The sequence below is a fragment of the Erpetoichthys calabaricus genome, chromosome 12 (assembly GCF_900747795.2).
Source record: "Erpetoichthys calabaricus chromosome 12, fErpCal1.3, whole genome shotgun sequence".
Classification (NCBI taxonomy): Eukaryota; Metazoa; Chordata; class Cladistia; order Polypteriformes; family Polypteridae; genus Erpetoichthys; species Erpetoichthys calabaricus.
Window position 1 is genome coordinate 2522717 of NC_041405.2, and position 18792 is coordinate 2541508.

The 18792-nt window shown below is 42.6% G+C and overlaps 2 protein-coding genes across 2 annotated transcripts in view; one reads left to right on the forward strand and one right to left on the reverse strand.

Annotated features, from left to right (window-relative positions):
• The window catches only part of LOC114661677 (uncharacterized), an 80362-nt gene that overhangs the window by 35716 nt on the left and 25854 nt on the right, over positions 1-18792 (forward strand).
• On the reverse strand, positions 2559-10185 carry LOC114661679 (zinc finger protein 431-like). The gene is made up of 3 exons (XM_028814843.2): positions 10093-10185; positions 5245-5967; positions 2559-4903 (listed from the first exon to the last, which is right to left on the reverse strand). The coding sequence occupies exons 2-3, from the start codon at positions 5942-5944 to the stop codon at positions 3009-3011; spliced, it is 2595 nt and encodes an 864-aa protein (XP_028670676.2). The 5' UTR covers positions 5945-5967; positions 10093-10185; the 3' UTR covers positions 2559-3008.

The following is an 18792-nucleotide window of genomic DNA, read 5'->3' on the forward strand; positions in this document are numbered from 1 at the left end:
TATAGTATCACTCTGAGGAGCCACGCCAGCACTTTTAATTTTAGGAGTGAATGTTTTTGAGTTTTTTGTCTGCGTGTTTGATCGACACGACCTCTGCTTGGCTCTCTGCGTCACTTTGCAGGATGAACTTCAGTTTTCTCTGCTGTCTTGTTTGAGCACTCCTGGGCACATTTGTAGTAAATCAAAAACCCTGTGGGCTTTCATCCATCCATCCATTTTCCAACCCGCTGAATCCGAACACAGGGTCACGGGGGTCTGCTGGAGCCACTCCCAGCCAACACAGGGCACAAGGCAGTAACCAGTCCTGGGCAGGGTGCCAACCCACCGCAGGACCTGAGGGCTTTCATTTTCATCAAAATCACGATAGCCTCCAAATGTGTAAAACTAAAAGCTCTTCTGCGTGACCCCATCTGTAAGAGACATTCTTGGTAAGTTAGTGTGAAATTCCTGTTTAGCTGACATAAACATCACTTTATATACTGTACAGCATACTTATAAATACAGTAGTAGTGAAATAGGACAAACTTTAAAAATCAATCACAAAATGTAATAATTTGTATTGAGAAGAAATTTTAATCATAGGTTTCGTATCCGTGGGCCTCTTGATACACAAGATTTTTGGTTTTGCTATCAGGGGTGAGAATGTAGCTGTGATCTCTTTGTCAAAAATGTAAAAAGTTGGCAAGGTATCACTGGCCAAGTGGAAGGTAGGTACGCTCTAACGTCAAAGATTGGCACCATATCTGATGGTGTTGAGCTCTGAGGGTAGAGCGTCCAGCCCGTGGGGAGAAGAGCATGTGGCCTTGATATCTGTGCCAATGAGCAGGTACCCTCCAAAACACACGTAGCTGTGATCTCTCTCTCAAAAATGTCAAATGTTACTCTCTCATCTCTAGCTGATGATTTGTGCTGAACAAACAGGTATCACTAGCTAAGCAGAGACAAGGTACACTCCAACATGTGGCGACTCGAACAGAGGATGGCACGTGAGTGAGGAGGGCCACACCCCCCCTCCCAGATTCGTGCCAATAAACCAGTGCCGCAACCGCACTATGATACTTAGCGCAATGAGAGAACTCGCAAAATCTAAATCCGTTAAGTAGTTCTCTCGTGAAAAGCGGGCAGACATATAGACAGACGGACGTTGGGTTTTAAATTTATATATACTGTATAAATATATATATATATTTATATGGGCGGCATGGTGGCGCAGTTAGCTTCCCGGGTCCTCCCTGCGTGGAGTTTGCATGTTCTCCGTGTCTGCGTGGGTTCCCACCGGGTGCTCCGGTTTCCTCACACAGTCGAAAGACGTGCAGGTTAGGTGCATTGGCGATTCTAAATTGTCCCGTGTGTGCACCCTGCCCGGGGTTTGTTCCTGCCTTGTGCCCTGTGTTGGCTGGGATTGGCTCTAGCAGACCCCCGTGACCCTGTAGTTAGGATATAGCGGGTTGGATGATGGATGGATGGATGGATGGATGTTTATATAATCAGATTATTCCTGAGCTGTGCAAGCATTTAAACTTACCGGGTTGGATAATGGATGGATGGATGGATGGATATATATTTATATAATCAATATACCGGGTTGGATAATGGATGGATGGATAATGGATGGATATATATTTATATAATCAATCAATCAGATTATTCCTGAGCTGTGCAAGCATTTAAACTTACCAAGATATGCATCGCTCCTGGCTTATTCTGTGTGGATGGATGGATGGATGGATGGATGGATGGATATATATTTATATAATCAGATTATTCCTGAGCTGTGCAAGCATTTAAACTTACCGGGTTGGATAATGGATGGATTGCTATATATTTATATAATCAATCTGATTATATAGCGGGTTGGATAATGGTTGGATGGATAATGGATGGATATCGGGTTGGATAATGGATGGATATGTATTTATATAATCAGATTATATAGCGGGTTGGATAATGGATGGATATATATTTATATAATCAATCAATCTGATTATTCCTGAGCTGTGCAAGCATTTAAACTTACCAAGACATGCATCGTTCCCAGCTTATTCTGTACTCGGGGTTCGCAGTGTGCCGACATGCTGTATCGGTGCTTCCCTGCTTCATCTTTGCACCCTGGAGCAGCAGAGTGGCACATCGTGGTCTGACCTCCAAGGGGATAATAGCATGTATCACCACCAAGGGTGCATTGTTTGAAATCTACGCATATAAGCATACTCAACAACCCAGCCCTCTAAAAGCTGGATTAAGATAAAGCTGACTGACTGGGGAGCACTGAGTGTGCCCAAGGACACCCCCTTGCTAAGCAGGTCCTCTTTGAGCTTCACCAATCTTCTGGAAGCAGCAGCCCTAACTCTCTGCACAATTACAGCCACAGTCTGGGCAGTGCCGCTGTTGTGCTGATGGTTTTCATTTGTAAAAACTGCAAGCCCCGATTTTTCTGTGCTGAGACAGGGAAAAAAACACATGCTGCCTAAGAACGGCCCTCTCATCATTACAACATTATTATTGACAAATAAAAAAGGTGGCCTTTGAAAATTTGAGGGGGAAAAATACCCTTTATTTGAGATTTATTTTAGTACCACAATGCATCCTTTGGAGGTCCCGAAACCATAAACTTTGACCATATTTGTACTAAAGGTACCAGCACCACCCACCTGTTTACATACATTGGTAAAAGTCACCTGCTATTCAGTTTGATTTTTTGGTGTAATCCTTAAGTAATTTCTCCTTGGTGGAACTGGACACCAAGTTTCTAAAGTGAAGCCCACAACATTAAAGTTCTCTTTAAGGTTTTGAGAGTCCAAGTACTTCAATAAGACCCAAAACTTTAGCTCAAGTCCTCAACTCCATTAAGGACTCTTTTTCTAGACTTTTCTTTACCAGGTGACTTCTTTTGTAAATATGTAGTTTGGCTAAAAGTCCTCCTGATATCAACACACAAGTTAGTCTCCTGTTTGAGGTGGGTATCTCCGTTTACTTTGTTTTGTGCTCTGCCTTGACGAGATCAGCCCTCACAACTTGTGAATTTGCTGATGCTGTCTGAAGTGTGCAATCCGGCTGAATGACTCCTCACATTCATTACACTGGTACCGTTTCTTCTTTGCATGGATTTTCTGGTGCTCTCTGAGGCCCGAAACTTGCTTAAAACTCTTCTCACACTGGGTACACTGGAAAGGTTTTTCATCCGAGTGAATCCTCTGGTGGTTTATAAGGTTTATACGCTGTGTGAAACTCTTTCCGCATTCAGCACATTGGTAAGGCTTCTCACCGGTGTGACACCTCTGATGAACCAAAAGGTGTCCACGTTGCTTAAAAGTCTTTTCACATTCATTACACTGGTAAGGCCTTCCTCTTTGGTGAACTTTACGGTGACGGGTCAGATTTTCCTGGTGTGCAAAATGCTTTCCGCACTCGTTGCATTCTAAAAGTTTTTCTCCTGTGTGAATAAGTTTTTGGCCTGTGTGAAAAGTCGAGTGTTCCTTGAGGCTCGTTCTCCTCTTGAAGCTCTTCCCACACTCGTTACACTGGTAAGGTTTTTCTCCTGTGTGACCTTCCTGGTGTTGGACAAGGTTTGTTCGGTGTGTAAAAGCCTTTCCGCATTCACCGCACTGGTAAGGTTTTAATCCTCTGTGAATGTTCCGGTGCTGGTTAAGATTTGACCTGTGTGTGAAACTCTTCCCACAATCGCTGCACTGGTACGCCTTTTCACCTGTGTGGTATCTCAAATGAAGTCGAAAGTGGGCATGCCACATGAAACTCTTCCCACATTCAGTGCACTGGTAAGGTTTTTCCCCCGTGTGAATTCTCATATGAATTCTGCAATTTGCCTTCTGTTTGAAACTCTTCCCACATTCTTTACATTGGTACGGTTTCTCTCCAGTGTGAGTTCCCTCGTGATTCCTCAGTCCCGCACCCAGCAAGAAGCTCTTTCCACATTCGTTGCATTGGTGAGGATTCTCTCCTGTGTGAATTCTCTGATGATGTGTGAGATATTTTCGATGGCTGAAAGTCTTCCCGCACAGATCGCACTTGAACGGTTCTTCCCCCGTGTGAATTCTCATGTGAATTCTAAGGCTAGCGTTGTGTTTGAAACTCTTGCTACATTCACTACATTGGTACGGTTTCTCTCCTGAGTGAGTTCTCTGATGATATGTGAGGTATCTTTGCTGGCTGAAAGTCTTCCCACACAGATCGCACTGGCACGGCTGTTCCTCTTTGTGAATTTTCATGTGACGACTAAAGCTTGTACTCTGTGTGAAACTCTTCCCACATTCATTGCATTGGTAAGGCTTCTCTCCAGTGTGAATTCTCTCGTGAATTCTAAGTAATGCGCTCAGTCGGAAACTCTTTCCACATTCTTTGCACTGGAAAGGTTTGTCCCACGTGTGAGTTTCTGGATGAGGTGTAACTTGTACACGCTGACTGTAAGCCATTTCACAATCAGTACATTGATACGGCCTTTCTTCTGTTTGATTTCCCGCTTCCAATCTATGGCTTGGATCCAATATAAAAGTCTTTCCACAGCCAGTGCACTGATGTGTCTTTTCTTCTTTTGGAATATTCTGTTGTATTTCATGATCCGTTAAATTATTTGAGTCCGAGGACTGGTCTGATGAGGATACTGGAGAAGGCAGTTCTTTTTTAACAGTAGAAGAGAGTTCCACTTCAGAGGCCTCCTCTTTAACACCGATGAACTCCTCCTTAATGCTGGTGGATTCTTGTTTCCCTCCATTGTCTGAAACCCCAGAAGTCAAATCCGGGACATCTTCTTGCTTAATGTAACTAGAATTTTGTGGTACAGTTTTGGAAAAGTCCAAATCTGCAGCTTTTTGTGCCATCTCAGTCTCCGGCCCGATTCCAAAATGAGACATTCTTTCTTCATCCTGAGAAGAATCTTCAGGAATTGCTGGATGAGAAAAAAATAAAAATCAGAACAAGATATTCACTATGACGATAACTCAAACCTTTAAGATAAATTTACATTATCTGAGGAAAACCTTACACTGACATGGAGATAAATAAGATGACGTTCAAAAAGTTTCCACACTTTTTGTAACTATTTGTTAAGGAATTTCAGAAACAAATGACATCACTTTTCTAGAGTCACCTTCATTTGCAATACAGTTTTCCCAGCGTCGTACCAACTTTTAAACGTCCAATTACTACTCCTCAATCCCGCCTTCACCGTTTCCAACAAAAATATTCAATTGCAGAAACTTTATGCACATCCCTCGTATGAACACTTACCGTGGTCTGAATCCAGATGCCGTTCATCTCTGGTGTGAATTCCCTCCTGAGCTTTAAGCTGCAGTGACCTCCTGAAAGTCCTCCCATACTCAGGACACTCGTATGTTTTTTCTCCTGTGTGAATGCATTGGTGTGCTTTGAGGGACGATGCCTTGGTCAACGTCTTCCCACATTCAGCACGCCGATTCCATTTTTTTCCTGTGGGGCTCCTCTGCTGGATTGGATTTTCTTCAGAGGTGTGCTGATCTTCTACACCCTGCTCCTCACTTGCTTTCTCTTCTAAGTCAACTCCTAAAGTGTCATCATTCATAAACTCATCTCCAGTCCCACACTCTTGCCGAGATGATGACTGGCCGACCTCCACATTCAACCCCAGATGGCTTTCCTTAACCTTATGGTCAGCTGATAAATCTTCATCTGTACACGGCAAAGGAGACATCTGCATTTTAATGGCAGAAGAGAGCTCCATTTCTGTGACCTCCACTTTAATGCTGAGCTCCTCCTCCTTCTTAATACTGATGGACTCCTGCTTCATACAATCATCTGAACTTCTCATAATGTCCATCTCAGCGTCTTCATCCTTAATGTCTCCATAAACCTGCTCGGCATCTACCTCTTCAGTTTTCCAGACTCCAGAACCTGTGCTTCTATCTGCACTGTCACTACAGGGGGTCAAAGCGTCAAATCCAGTGTGGGCCATCACCTTGGTACCTTCAGGAGGGCCTGTGTGGGAAGATAAAGAGACAAACTTAGAAATACAGACTTAGTTTAAACACACCTGGAGTACTAGGGTGTTGTACCGTGTTAGCCATTATGAATACAGTGAGAAGTCAAACAAAATGACCCCTTTTATTGGCTAACTGTGAAGAAGGGACCTGAGTTGACAAGCTTGCATATTTTAATATTTTTAGATAGCCAATAAAAGGAGTCATTTTGCTTGACTTTAAACACACCTAATAGACATTTACGGAATCTAAAGTAGGTAATAAACTTGCACTTTATTGTTAAACACTTCCTTATTTAAGTGTGTATAATAAAAATTTAAATACAATTTATTTTTGTATAGCCAAAATCACACGAGAAGTGCTGCAATGGGCTTTAACAGGCCCTGCCTTCTGACAGCCCCCCATCTTAACTCTCTAAAAACCCTTGTAGTCGCCAGTCAGCTTCAGTCCCACCTTACGCAGCACAATTTGAGAAATTGCAGTCTGGTTTCCACACTGGTCATAGTACAGAAATGGCACGAACATCGTTATTCACCCTTATTTAAAACGGTACACTTCTTTCTGAACTGCAGATATATATATTTATTTTTTTATGAGAACTTACTTCTCCTTCTGGTGGAGGGCCTGGTTTTATCTCTTGCTCTAATTATACACCTTAATTTTTGGTTATCAAATAATTTAAGGTCTGCATCATGACTACATTTACTGGATGCCCCACAACAGGGATTATGGGTAACAGCTTCAGGAAAGCAACAGGTGGGATAAACAACAGCCTGTTATTTAAGATCACATGACTGCGGCCTGGATGGTGCTCTAATCAGTCAGCCAGAAAGTTCTGCTGCCATATTTTGGGATGATACATAAGAACACAATGCTATAGGAGCCAAACTAGAGAAGTGGCAACTGAAATTTTAAGGGTTGGTTGCAATTGATGACATTTTTCACAGCTACTGAGAATTCTGAACTGCATGTCAGATTCATTCCACACCTTATCATTATTCCTACAGCCTTCAAGTCTGTTGACACAATAACAATCAATTCTGGAAGACGGGACCCCTTTGGGGTATTCTGTTTAGCATTGTTTTGTTGCACAAGTGAATGTTTTATTTCTTTTAACATATTTCTCTGGGATTCTGAACATCACCACGACTGTGGTGTCCCTCAAAACATTTCTCTGTGACATCCTCCTCCATCTTGACTTCAACTGCCCCTATCGCCGGTAATTTTGTTCTCCAGTCGTGTTTGCAGCACAATAACTCTGGTGGGGTTTTCATAAACCTGGGAAAGAATTACACCCGTGTGAGTGTACTCTAAATACTGTTTAAGTGTGTCATGTATGCACGTCAGAGGGCTTTCCGGGGATCACCAGAAGAAAGCACTAACACCTCTGGGCACAAGGGGGTGCTGTTGCTAAGGGGGTTGTCTTTTTTTTTTGCAGCCACAGCTCCTAGAAGTCGCCTAATGCAGGCAAATGACTCCGCCCCTTTCGGTCCAGGGACTATAAAGCACAGACGTCTCATTTTGGAAAAGAGCAGACGGAGCTCCGACCTAAAGCCGTGATCGCTCTACACAACCTGACTCGCCCTTATTTTGGAGGCATTTCGGCCTTTTTTGCTCATTTGTTCTTGTTTTGTGCGCCCGTTATTAAAAAGGGCCACCCGGTTGGCACCTCAATATCTTTTTTGGGCTTGTGTGTTCCCTCCGTTGACGGCTAGTGCCAGTCAAGTTTATTGCCACATGTGTTTAGAGCATTAAAGTGCTTAATTTAAGATACAGTCTTGTAGGTTGAGATCCCAAATCTTCAAGGCTGAGGATTTGCCATCATCCCTGTTTTCTCACACTGGTCCAGTCGCCAGTTAATCCAAGTTAAAATGGACATTTACTGCTAAGTGCACTTTGTGGAAAAGCTCCCTCGCTTTGCTGCTGGCTGCTTCTGTTATTTTCCCTCCTTAAGTGACTCTTTTGATGGGGATGTTGCTAGTAGATGACTATGGTTAAGTTAAAACTAAAAAATTAACAAAGTTGGACACAAGTTTCCTGCTTTTTGTTTACGTCCATCACATGCGTCACTCAACTGTTTCTTCCCAGAATATGCGAGACGTGACGTACCATAATACTGAAATTCTTTCAACGTCGTTCTTTAACGAGTCTCAGAATATCAGTCAGCCACCGTGACTTTACAAACACCTTCTCTTCTCTCTCTCTGCCAGGAGCTGATGTACATTTTCAGGGCCCTGAAGCTTTAACTGTTATGGGGGTCTCTTCACAACCAGCAACTAGGACTGGGTAACCACAGTTATCTTCTTCAATGGGGTTGTTCCAGATCACTGTAATCAAGGAATTATGGGCTGTGATGGGCTAACATAAATAATTGTAATAAAAATTGTAATTTCTGTCATAAATGTGAAGTGTTTTATATTATTTTATATTAAATATGTTTAGAATAAAACATCCTTGTCCTGCGGTGGGTTGGCACCCTGCCCGGGATTGGTTGCTGCCTTGTGCCCTGTGTTGGCTGGGATTGGCTCCAGCAGACCCCGTTACCCTGTGTTCGGATTCAGCGGGTTGGAAAATGAATGGATAAAACATCCTTAAATTCAGATGTTTTCCAATTTATGGCTAGCCTGCACGATACTTTAATAACCTTTTCATTTTTATTTTAACTATTATTTTGTATTGAATTACACCATATTGTTAATTTAATCATTTATTAATAACCGCTTTTTATGTAAAGCAGACACACAGAATGTTTAAGCAATGCTGACTAAAGTCGCTTCCGGGTCCCCGACGTTTACAAGTTTCATTAGTTTCACAGCAGATCTTTGGGTATGGGAAAGGCGCTATACAAATAAAATGTATTGATTATTTTTATATTGTTATTATATTATTATTGTTGTTGTTGTTATTAGCCACTCCTGCTCTCTGCAGTTTCTGTCCCCTCGCCGAAAGGTACACGTGTGAGTGTACTGAACATACAGTAGATCAAGAATGGTAAATGCGAATCACGAATGATTCTGTTTTATATGCACAAGTTTTTTGCGTGCTCATTACAGAGATCCTTCAATTAAGTTACAGGCCAGATATTTAAATTCTAATTTCTCAGAATGTTGGAGTCGCCAAGACCAAAATTTATATGGAGTTTTAAAATGTACATTAAATGTTTGTTATTCGTGACAAGAAAACGCAGTGCTTTTTTACGTTGGGGATTACGTTGCGTTTGGATCAAGTTTGTGGTCCTGGGATGTTATACAGAGGCCTACAGTCCGAGCGCGATATGTTTATTTGCTGAAAAAAAAAACCAGAACGTTTAAAATTTGAAATTGACAACTCATCAAGTGTAATAATAATTCTTTAGATTTATATAGCGGTTTATTACTCCAGACCATTTGCACCGTAGGAAGGACAGGGACGCAAACCCATGCTGCGCAGCACCACCCGCTAACATTGTGGGTTTAGCGTACTGTATAATATACTGTACTTGACAGTTTACAATTACAAACATTTAATGATCAATGCAGGCTTCCCAATTCGTCCTTTGCTTTGACTGTCAATGGCTGATCGTCGTCCTCGTAATAACAGCCATGAATGAAGGTGTCTCTCAGGATCAAAGCGTATGAGTGGAGGGCCAACCGATGGTCTGAAGAGAAGTGCGGAGGCGGTGCTTGGCACTAACGAGACTCGTTGCATAAACCCACATTCTCACTCACCTAATGAAACTGGGATATAAATAAGACTAAGCTCCCTATTGATTACAGGATCGATGCAACGACCATTTGTCGCGCCCGAAGTCCCGGCTCGTGCTGTCACAACAATGCCCCGAGATTCTGTCAAATTTGCAACATATTTCAGTTTAATAAAACTCCAGTTACGCACACCTCCACCAGGTCTCTACTCTCATCTAATCTCTAATTTCAGAAACTTTTATGACTTCATTTGAAAACCGTTGTCTAAATGTCTGTTTAAAAAAATCCCAAATAGCCCCCTTCCACGCCCCCCGTTTCTTTCTCTGCTGCTCTCTACTGCCGCTGTAAGCCCACCTGGCTCTCCTCTTTTTCTTTTCTGTTTCTTCGCTGCTTTTTAATAACCCCGCGGCCCCCAAGCTCATCGGCTCCGGATGTCTCACCTGATCTCTCCCAGTTCAGCTGATCGCCCCCCGTGTCGCCCAGTCCTCCCCTGGCAGTACGTTTCCCGTTACGGCCGCTCGGTTTTTTCGCCTCCTCTTAAAAATCTGCAGTTCGAAGAAGCGTGTTGGGCGAGTTTCTGCTTCTCCCTTCACTCTGCATTTTTCCAAGGTTTTTGCAGGACCCTTCTTGATGTCGATTCCGCTCTCGACTCCTCTGCTATTTTACAGGGGTTGAGAATTTTCTCTTGTTTATTTTGGCGCAGACAAGAATTTAGTAATAACGATCCAGCAGACGCCCGCAAACCAGTTCAAGAGTAAGCGGGTGAGAAAATGACTGAGTGGTATCTATCTTCAGAGTGTGAACGGCAAGAGGCGGAGCTACAGAGAAACGCGGTTTACATTGGATGAGACGAGACCTCGCGGGTAAGTGCCACAGCGCATGTGCGCCATGAAGTGCCATCGAATGCGCATGCCACATTTCTAAGCTGCCTCCGCCATTCAGATGATATGCTGCTGCCGCTTACTGGTACTTACGGAACCTGATCATTTTTTTTCTTTTATTCGTTTTTTAAATGCTTGGCACGTTCCAAGAATATTGTGTATATAACATTATTTTACCGTGTTGTTACCAGATCACCTGTGCTCTTTCCTTAATGGAGAATAGAAAGAAATGTCAAAAACAACTAAGCAACTGCTGCCTGCTGCATATTTTTGCTGCTGTAGGTGAAGCTGTACATTTGTACCCGCCACACCTTTGCTTTGACAGGAATCATCACTACCAGATCTGTACATAGGAACCTGGGGACATGACAGAAGAGACAAGATTAAAAAAAAAAAAAAAAAAAAAAAAAAACGAAGCACCGAGGTTTTGGATACAAAACTGAATTTACAGTTTGAGAATGTCGAGGGGGCAGTCGATTACTTTGACTGTTTACAAGACTCAAGAAAAAAATAGGAGTCCGAGGGGTGTCATTTCAGAAAACAATAGGAATTGGGCTATATTAACAGGTTCTATTGTTTTATTTATTTATTGACGGGCTAATTGCACTTAATATTTTTCCAAAAGTAAAGAGCTTATTTTTGGAGAAGATCACTGAAAAAATGTAACGGTAACATATCAGGGAAAGAATGAGCAACAAGAACAGTCCCGGCTGCAGTTTTTATTTCTGTCCCTCTCTCATTGAAAGTCAAAAAAACAAAAGGTTACAATCTAAACACTGAATTGAAGTATAGGCTGTGGCGGGCGGCCGGGTCCTATGCCCGGCCGGGACGCCCTTTCTACATATGTTCCAGGGAAGCAACCATAGGTTCCTCAGTACCTCCCCTGGGACGCTTGGTGGCAGCCTCCTTGGCTGACGATGGTGTCTCAGTTTCCCACAGGGTTCTCCACAGCCCTGTTGGGATCTGGGGTGGCCGCCAGGGGGTGCTGCATGGGTCCCGGAGCCGGCCTGGATGACTCTGCAGCCCCGCCCAGAAGTGCAATCGGAAACAGGTGATCAAGCACCTCGAGCACTTCTGGGTGGGCTATAAAAATGGCCAGCAAACACCACTCTGGAGCCAGAATCGGGAGGAAGAGGACGAGGTTGCCAAGGAGGAGTGGTGGTGCCAAACGGGAGTGTGTTTGTGGTTTTGATTTGTGTTTGCTTGCAGTGTGTTGTGGCTGGGGGGTTCACAGGGAAGATGTGCCCTCCAGCTGAAGAAAATAAAGTTTTGTTGGATTTTACACGTGCCTCTGTGTCAGTCTGTGCTGGGTCGGGCGCTATACAGTGTCCATATCACAAGGTGTATGAATCACTGGTGGCTCTGAAGCTAGGGATCTGCATTGCCGGTTCAAATCCCATAAGATGCCAATAGGGACTCTGCTCTGTTGGGCCCTTGAGCAAGGCCCTTAACCTGCAATTGGCTAAGCACTTTGAGTAGTGAGAAAAGAGCTATATAAATGCAAAGAATTGTTATTATTATTATTATCATCTGATCATTCTCATACACATCTAGTCAGTGAACCTTGAAACTCATCTTCATGGAATGACAAACTGATGTTTCATGGACACGGAACGCGATAAAGCTGTGTGTCCAGACAGTAAATGAGGGGAGGCAGGCAGTTTGAAAATAGCTCCCCATGTTCTTCAGAGCGCTCAGTGGTGTAAAAGTGTCCAGGAAAGGCACTGTAACCTCTAAGGTTCTTTTAGTATTGGGGACAAGTTAATACTGGAAATGCCTAAACTGTTAGCTTTGATTCACACACACGTCCTAGAAAACCAACATTCACTCGGCACAGAGGAGCTCAAGAATATCTCAGCACTGGCCGAGACCTGCTACCTCATCCTCAGCACCTTACCAGGGGTTGCTCAACGGGGTTCACCTACATGTCTATCCATCTTTAGATCGTTTCAACTGAAAGGGCTACCAGAAGCCAGGAACGGCTACTCCTGTCGGGCTTTCATATCCCGATGACTGCCTTTGAAAGGGCTACACGGTCTAATAGAATCCAAGGGCTGATCACCACCTCTAAATGGACAGTTTGTTTCATTAACAATCATCAGTCATTGCTAAATGTCTGGTAACAACACGACAACCTCAGCAAAGCAATACTCAAAGCTTCTGCCATCATTAATGATGTGTATTTGAAGGAGAAACCAGGCGTAAATGTGAGATATAAAATCATACAACCTGAACAGTTCAGATCAGGGTCACAGAGCAGGCATCTTCTCAGGTGGCTGTGGCCTTCGATTGTTGTGGTCTTTGTTTTCTTAAACCAGGCTTGGGAGCGGAGGGCCGGTCTGACCTCCTAGTCTTGGCAAGTCATGGTGTCTGTCTGGCTGTGGCTTTTGAATTTCTAGAGTCTCGCTGCCTACCCCTTTTCACAATAAAGTCCTGCCTTATGTGAGATATTGCATCAGTCAACATTTGGGACAACTGATAAGCTCCCATGATCTGGTTGATAGTTGATTAAGTTACTTTTGGCTACACCTGGCACATGTTCATCTTAAAGTCCCAGTCTTCCATTTTACATATTTGTACAAGCTACACACACAGGTCACTTTATCTAAGCTTGCATATATACATTCTAATAAACAGTGACACTCTTTAACACAATATACTTATTTTCCTAGAATTCCTATCTATGTCTATTTTACATACACCCCAGAATGTTATCTACTTCCAAAATGTAACAAGTTTGGAGTCTAACCTCATGAATATTAATGAGCTAATGAGGTCATTTGTACCCGCCTGCCATTTCAGTTCCAGAACATGAGCTCTGAGCACACAACTTACGAGTCATTGTCTAAACTAATCTAACATAAAAACAGACAGAAATAAAAACACACAAATTAAACGTTACGAGTCAAATAGAGTGGACTGTAAAAGCTCAGCTTTCCAGCAGCATTACAGGGAGGCACAGGCTGTCTAGAAATAGCAGCCTACTTTCAGCTTCCCGTGTCCTTCAGAGTAGTGAGGAGGAAAACACTTCCAAATTTGGAAAAACAAAAATCTCCAAGGACACGTTGCCCATAAAATATGCTGAAATGTTTTTATTCATTTTTAATCTTGCACACTTTTACAAACATCTAACAATTCCCCAGGATCAGTCAATAACAGTCAATGTGCTGGGGAGGCAGCATTAAGAAGAGAGACGCCTCACGCCTGGACAAATTGGTGAGGAAGGCAGGCTGTATTGTAGGTACGAAGCTGGACAGTTTAACATCTGTGGCGGAGCGACGGGCGCTGAGCAGACTCCTGTCAATCATGGAGAATCCACTGAACAGGATCATCTCCAGACAGAGGAGCAGCTTCAGCGACAGACTGCTGTCACCGTCCTGCTCCACTGACAGACTGAGGAGATCGTTCCTCCCCCAAACTATGCGACTCTTCAAACCCACCCCATTTGTAAACATTAACATTATTCAAAGTTATTGTCTGTTGTATCTGCATTGTTATCACTCTTTAATTTAATATTGTTTTTATCAATATGCTGCTGCTGGAGTATGGGAATTTCCCCTTGGGATTAATAAAGTATCTATCTATCTATCTATCTATCTATCTATCTATCTATCTATCTATCTATCTATCTATCTATCTATCTATCTATCTATCTATCTATCTATCGTTCTCGTCATCCTATGCAGGTAACCCCCTTGGGCTGCTGCATCTATGGCACAAAGAAAAAGAAGACCAGCAATATCTGCTTAGCATCTAATAAATTGAAGATGTCAATGACATAATGATAAACATCATTAATAGGAAGAAGAAAAAGAAGAAGAAGAAGAGTCATACTATCTGCTGAACATCATGTGCAAGGTACAGAATGCAAGAACAACAATGATGGAGAATTGCATTCATCCAGGAGGTCTGTATGTAACTACTGAGACTAGAACTTTGATTTTGGCCTTGATTGAAAGCTTATGACATGATATACTCTGGAAATTCCAAAAATTTCAGGCAACAGAATACTTAGTAAAATGACTTTCACTCATGCGTTTCTTACTGAAAAGTGACTGACAAACAAAGTGATATGGTGGGAAGAAAAAGAAGACCAGCAACATCTGCCAAGTGTCAACCGAATCTCAGAGGGCAATGACTTAATCCAGAACACAAGAAGAAGAAGAAGAAGAAGAAGAAACCTTGACAAACTGACCCCTGATTGTGGATTTCTTACAGTAAAGTGATTGGTAAATGATGGGATATAGTGAAGAGATAAACAAAAAGGACCATTGTAACATCTGATGAAAGTCAAGCAGATTGCAGAGGGTAATGACATGATTAAGAACACCATAAGAAGAAGACGGTAGAAAAAGAGTAGCACCATGTGATGAGCATCAAATGCAGGATACAGAATGCAAGAATGATAAAGATGGTAAAATGCATGTGACTGGAGGTCTGAATGTTTCACTAACTGAACTGAATCCACCCATCTTCTAAATCTGCTTCATCCTGAGCTGGAAAGCAGGGGCCTATGCTAGCAAGTATCAGGCCAAGGCAGGAAGAATCCCTGGACAGGGTGCTAGTCCATCACATGGACAACACACACATAAAACCGAGGCCGATAGAGAATCACCAATCCACCTAACTTGCATGTCTTTAGACTGTGGGAAATCCACCATAACAAGAGGAGAACACATGCAAACTCCATTCCCGGAGGAGAGGGGATGTGAACCCTGGTCTTCTACCACTGCACCACCTTGTCTCCCTGTAAGGACTCACTAGGTGCCGGTGAATGACTATGTGTTACGTTTTGACTGAACTGAATTTCACTGTACGGTTGACAATTACGACCCCAGGAACACAGAATGTTTTGAGACTTTTGGTGCTTTGCCCAATACCTCCTATAATGTTTATTTTTCAGTAGGTGGCAGCAGCGTACCATCTAAACTGTTCAGCCACTCTCTCCAGAAACAACAGTGCGCATTCGTTGACTACTTGAAGCACACATGCGCAGTTGCCAGTCTCTGCCAGCTTATTATACCTCCGACCGGTGTGCGGTTTTCCTTTTAGTTGCTCCGTTTCTATGGTGAGGGAGATAAAACCCGATTCCCTATATACTTTGCAATAAGAAGTAGAAAATTTCTGATCTTCACTTTACCAGGAGTACGAAAAACATCAACACTGTCTGGCAATAAGCAGCTCGCCTCCTGCGTCGTCGAGTCGACCGCGAAAGCGACCTCTCGGGGCGTCCTGCGTCAGCTCGACCATCAAACAGAGGAGCCGAAGCTGGAAACGCACATGAGGACGAGAACGTGAGGTGTATATAAAAGAGATCGTCAGTCGATCGTCAGCAGCCACCCGTTGGCAGACACTGGATAAGAAACCGAAGGGGGTTCGGAAGTGGGTGGCGGAATGGAAGTCGAACTGAGCAGACTGTGGCCCAAAGTTTAATCAATCCCGACGGAGTGAGATCAGAGGCCTCGGGCCACTTCATGCAGAGATGAACGAGAGGAGCAGGAGAAGCAGAAGCAGAGCTCAAGGTGCGCATACACTTTGTGCCCGGAGTGACCGCGACCATTGAGGGGCGGGGGGGATTGGAGGGGCAGATACGAAGATGTCGGTGTCCCGCGGCATTCAGTGACCCTTTTTGATTTGGCGCAGGCGCATTAGGGCATGATTGTTTCTGCTCCCTTCGCGCTGGCGCACCTTTGCGCGCCGTTTCGCCCTTTAATTTAGCGCATGCTCTGTGTCGTTGGTAATGTGCGCTCACAACGGTTTGCGTTGACTCGGGCGGTAAGTCCGCTTTAGGAGGTTTCCGGTGTTATTTATTATATGTTGTTTTACTTTTAACGGAGCGCTCAGAATTGGAAAACTGTACGGCGATCTTCGTAAAATTTAGGTCGAAAGTTACGCTTTTAAAGAGCGATGAGTGGTATTCGTAATCGGTTTGTGTTCTTCTGTCAGTATATGACATTCTTAAATGAGATGCCGTCAAGGAAAATATGATGTAAGTGTAATAGATAGATAGATAGATAGATAGATACTTTATTAATAAAATAATATACTAGTAACATTCACACAAAAGTCTGATTTGGCGTAAATCGCCTTAATCCGGGATGTTTATAAGAAATGTTTCGATTTAATCCCTGAGGTAGAAGTACATACAAACAAGAAAAATTGCGTGAAATGTTTGAAATATTAAAATATGTGCTTCAGTTTTGATGTATCAAAGGCTAAATGTTGTCGATTGAAATAGAAATATGCCATTCTTCACTAGATCCCTAGATCAAATAAATAACTTTTATAATCACTGACCTTGAAATAGTGGAAAACAATACCCCACGTGTTTATATTTAAAATATGTCATTTTTCACCTTCTAGGAGTGTCTCTTAGAGGGCTTGGACCACAGCTAAAGAATCCAGTATCATAAATAGGATTATAGTTGTTATCAGCAACCTTGAAATCGAATAAAGTGCCCCTCCACATGCCTTTATTGTTGATCTCCATATTTTTAAAGTTTTGTGGGAAGGAGTAATTTTGACCCGTTGTATCCCATTTGGGGATCTGCACATCTTCAGTTCTTATTGGTTTATTTCTTATCATCTTAATACATAATTCGCCTGCCTTCTCACTCACTCACTCACGTCCGTCCGAAGCCGAATGCGCAGTCGCCTTCTGCGCAGTTGCCCGAAAAACCTTATGAGACCGACATCCAACCCCAACATCGCGGCAGGAGGCAGATTTACAGCCGCAAAAATTCAAAGAGAAAGGCGACTTCGATTAAAGCTCTGGAGGCCTGAAAGGCGATTTCGACTACAGCTCGAGGCCTAATTACGCATTCTGATTCAATTATGCATTCATTCAATACACCTATATCAGATTTGTGGTGCTTATACTTATTAGTATTCCATATTGTACTGGAACATTCATCATTCAATATTATACTATAGGCCTGGAAAATTCATCAACTAACAGTACAAGCCTGTACAGTAATGAGTAAAGCGGACTACAATCATTACAAAACAACTTCTTCGTTGCTTATCATTTGTTCTTCATACACTGCTGACACAAACTCGTGCCCGTTTCATCTTACGTTGTCGAAACAGGCTCTTTGTCTAGTAGGGGTATAATTTCCTAAATAAAATATGGTTCAAAATGACCCAAAACAAATGTTTTCTGGTGAAAAGTAGGTGAAAACCCCCCAAATGCTTGACATCTTGCATAGCTAGAATCAAACAGTAGAAATGGTATATCACATTGGGGTGGCCTCATGTACAGGTGAGTCTGCATGCGTCGGATAAAATTACTGAAGTGATTTCAAAATGTTGAGAAGTAAATCTTATGAAGACAATAACTGATTATTTGGCTTTATCAAAAAATACTGTTTTCTTGGAATCCAGGATTTTTATTCTCTGAGCAGAATATGCCCAGTGTACCTTAGTTAAGATGTATTCAGCTTTTTATATAAAGTTATTACGATACTCTGTGTGTTTTAATGACAACCGCACTACCAGTCTAAAGTATGGACTGTCATAGACATTTACATACTTTTGATAGAAACGGATACTTTTTTTAATCAGGTTATTATTACATTGATTATGAAATACAGCCAATGTATTACTAATGTTTCTAATGACTATTACTGTTTGAAGTGACTGATTTTTAATTTGTTATTTACATACGACTGCAAACCCCATTTTCAGCAGCCATTCCTTCAGTGTCCTAATTGTCAACTCCCATAGCAAATCCCTGACAAGTCTTGTATAAATGCTAATTGGTTATTAGAGAAACCTTTGTAATTCCATTGATATTCTGCTCACTTGGGTTGCAAGATGCTTGCATTCCTGAAATTCAGTCCTGGGTTCAAAAATGAGGCCACTTTCTGAAGAAACATGTCCGTCAGTTGTAGGAATGCACATTTGGTTTTAATATTTTTCTGTTTTTTTGGCATGCACATATTTTTATGCTCAAATCCATGGAGAGTTTTGTAAATGAGACTCCAGGTTAACAAGTGCACCCTCATTCCTGGCAGTTTAAATACCCCATTTCTACTCGGAGATTCGCCTTAATGAGGGGTTGGATTGGTTTAGAAATTTCAAATAGAGATTGTTTTAAGCCAAATTCAATCCTGGTTGTCTCCAGATGTAGATATATCTGGGTCTACATGACTAAGTCAGGATGGCCAATGGCATCCTACATGCTGAATCTGTGGTAGATGGGGACACACAGCATAGCAGACCCCGCTGTGGAAATGGTGTCGTCACTGTGGACCGGTT

Bases quoted from the DNA above. Each gene is read 5' to 3' on its own strand.
- LOC114661679 (XM_028814843.2), bottom strand. From the start codon at position 5,944: ATGGCCCACACTGGATTTGACGCTTTGACCCCCTGTAGTGACAGTGCA. The intron at 4,904-5,244 runs GTAAGTGTTCAT...TTTCTCATCCAG, and splicing joins GCATCTGGATTCAGACCACG to CAATTCCTGAAGATTCTTCT.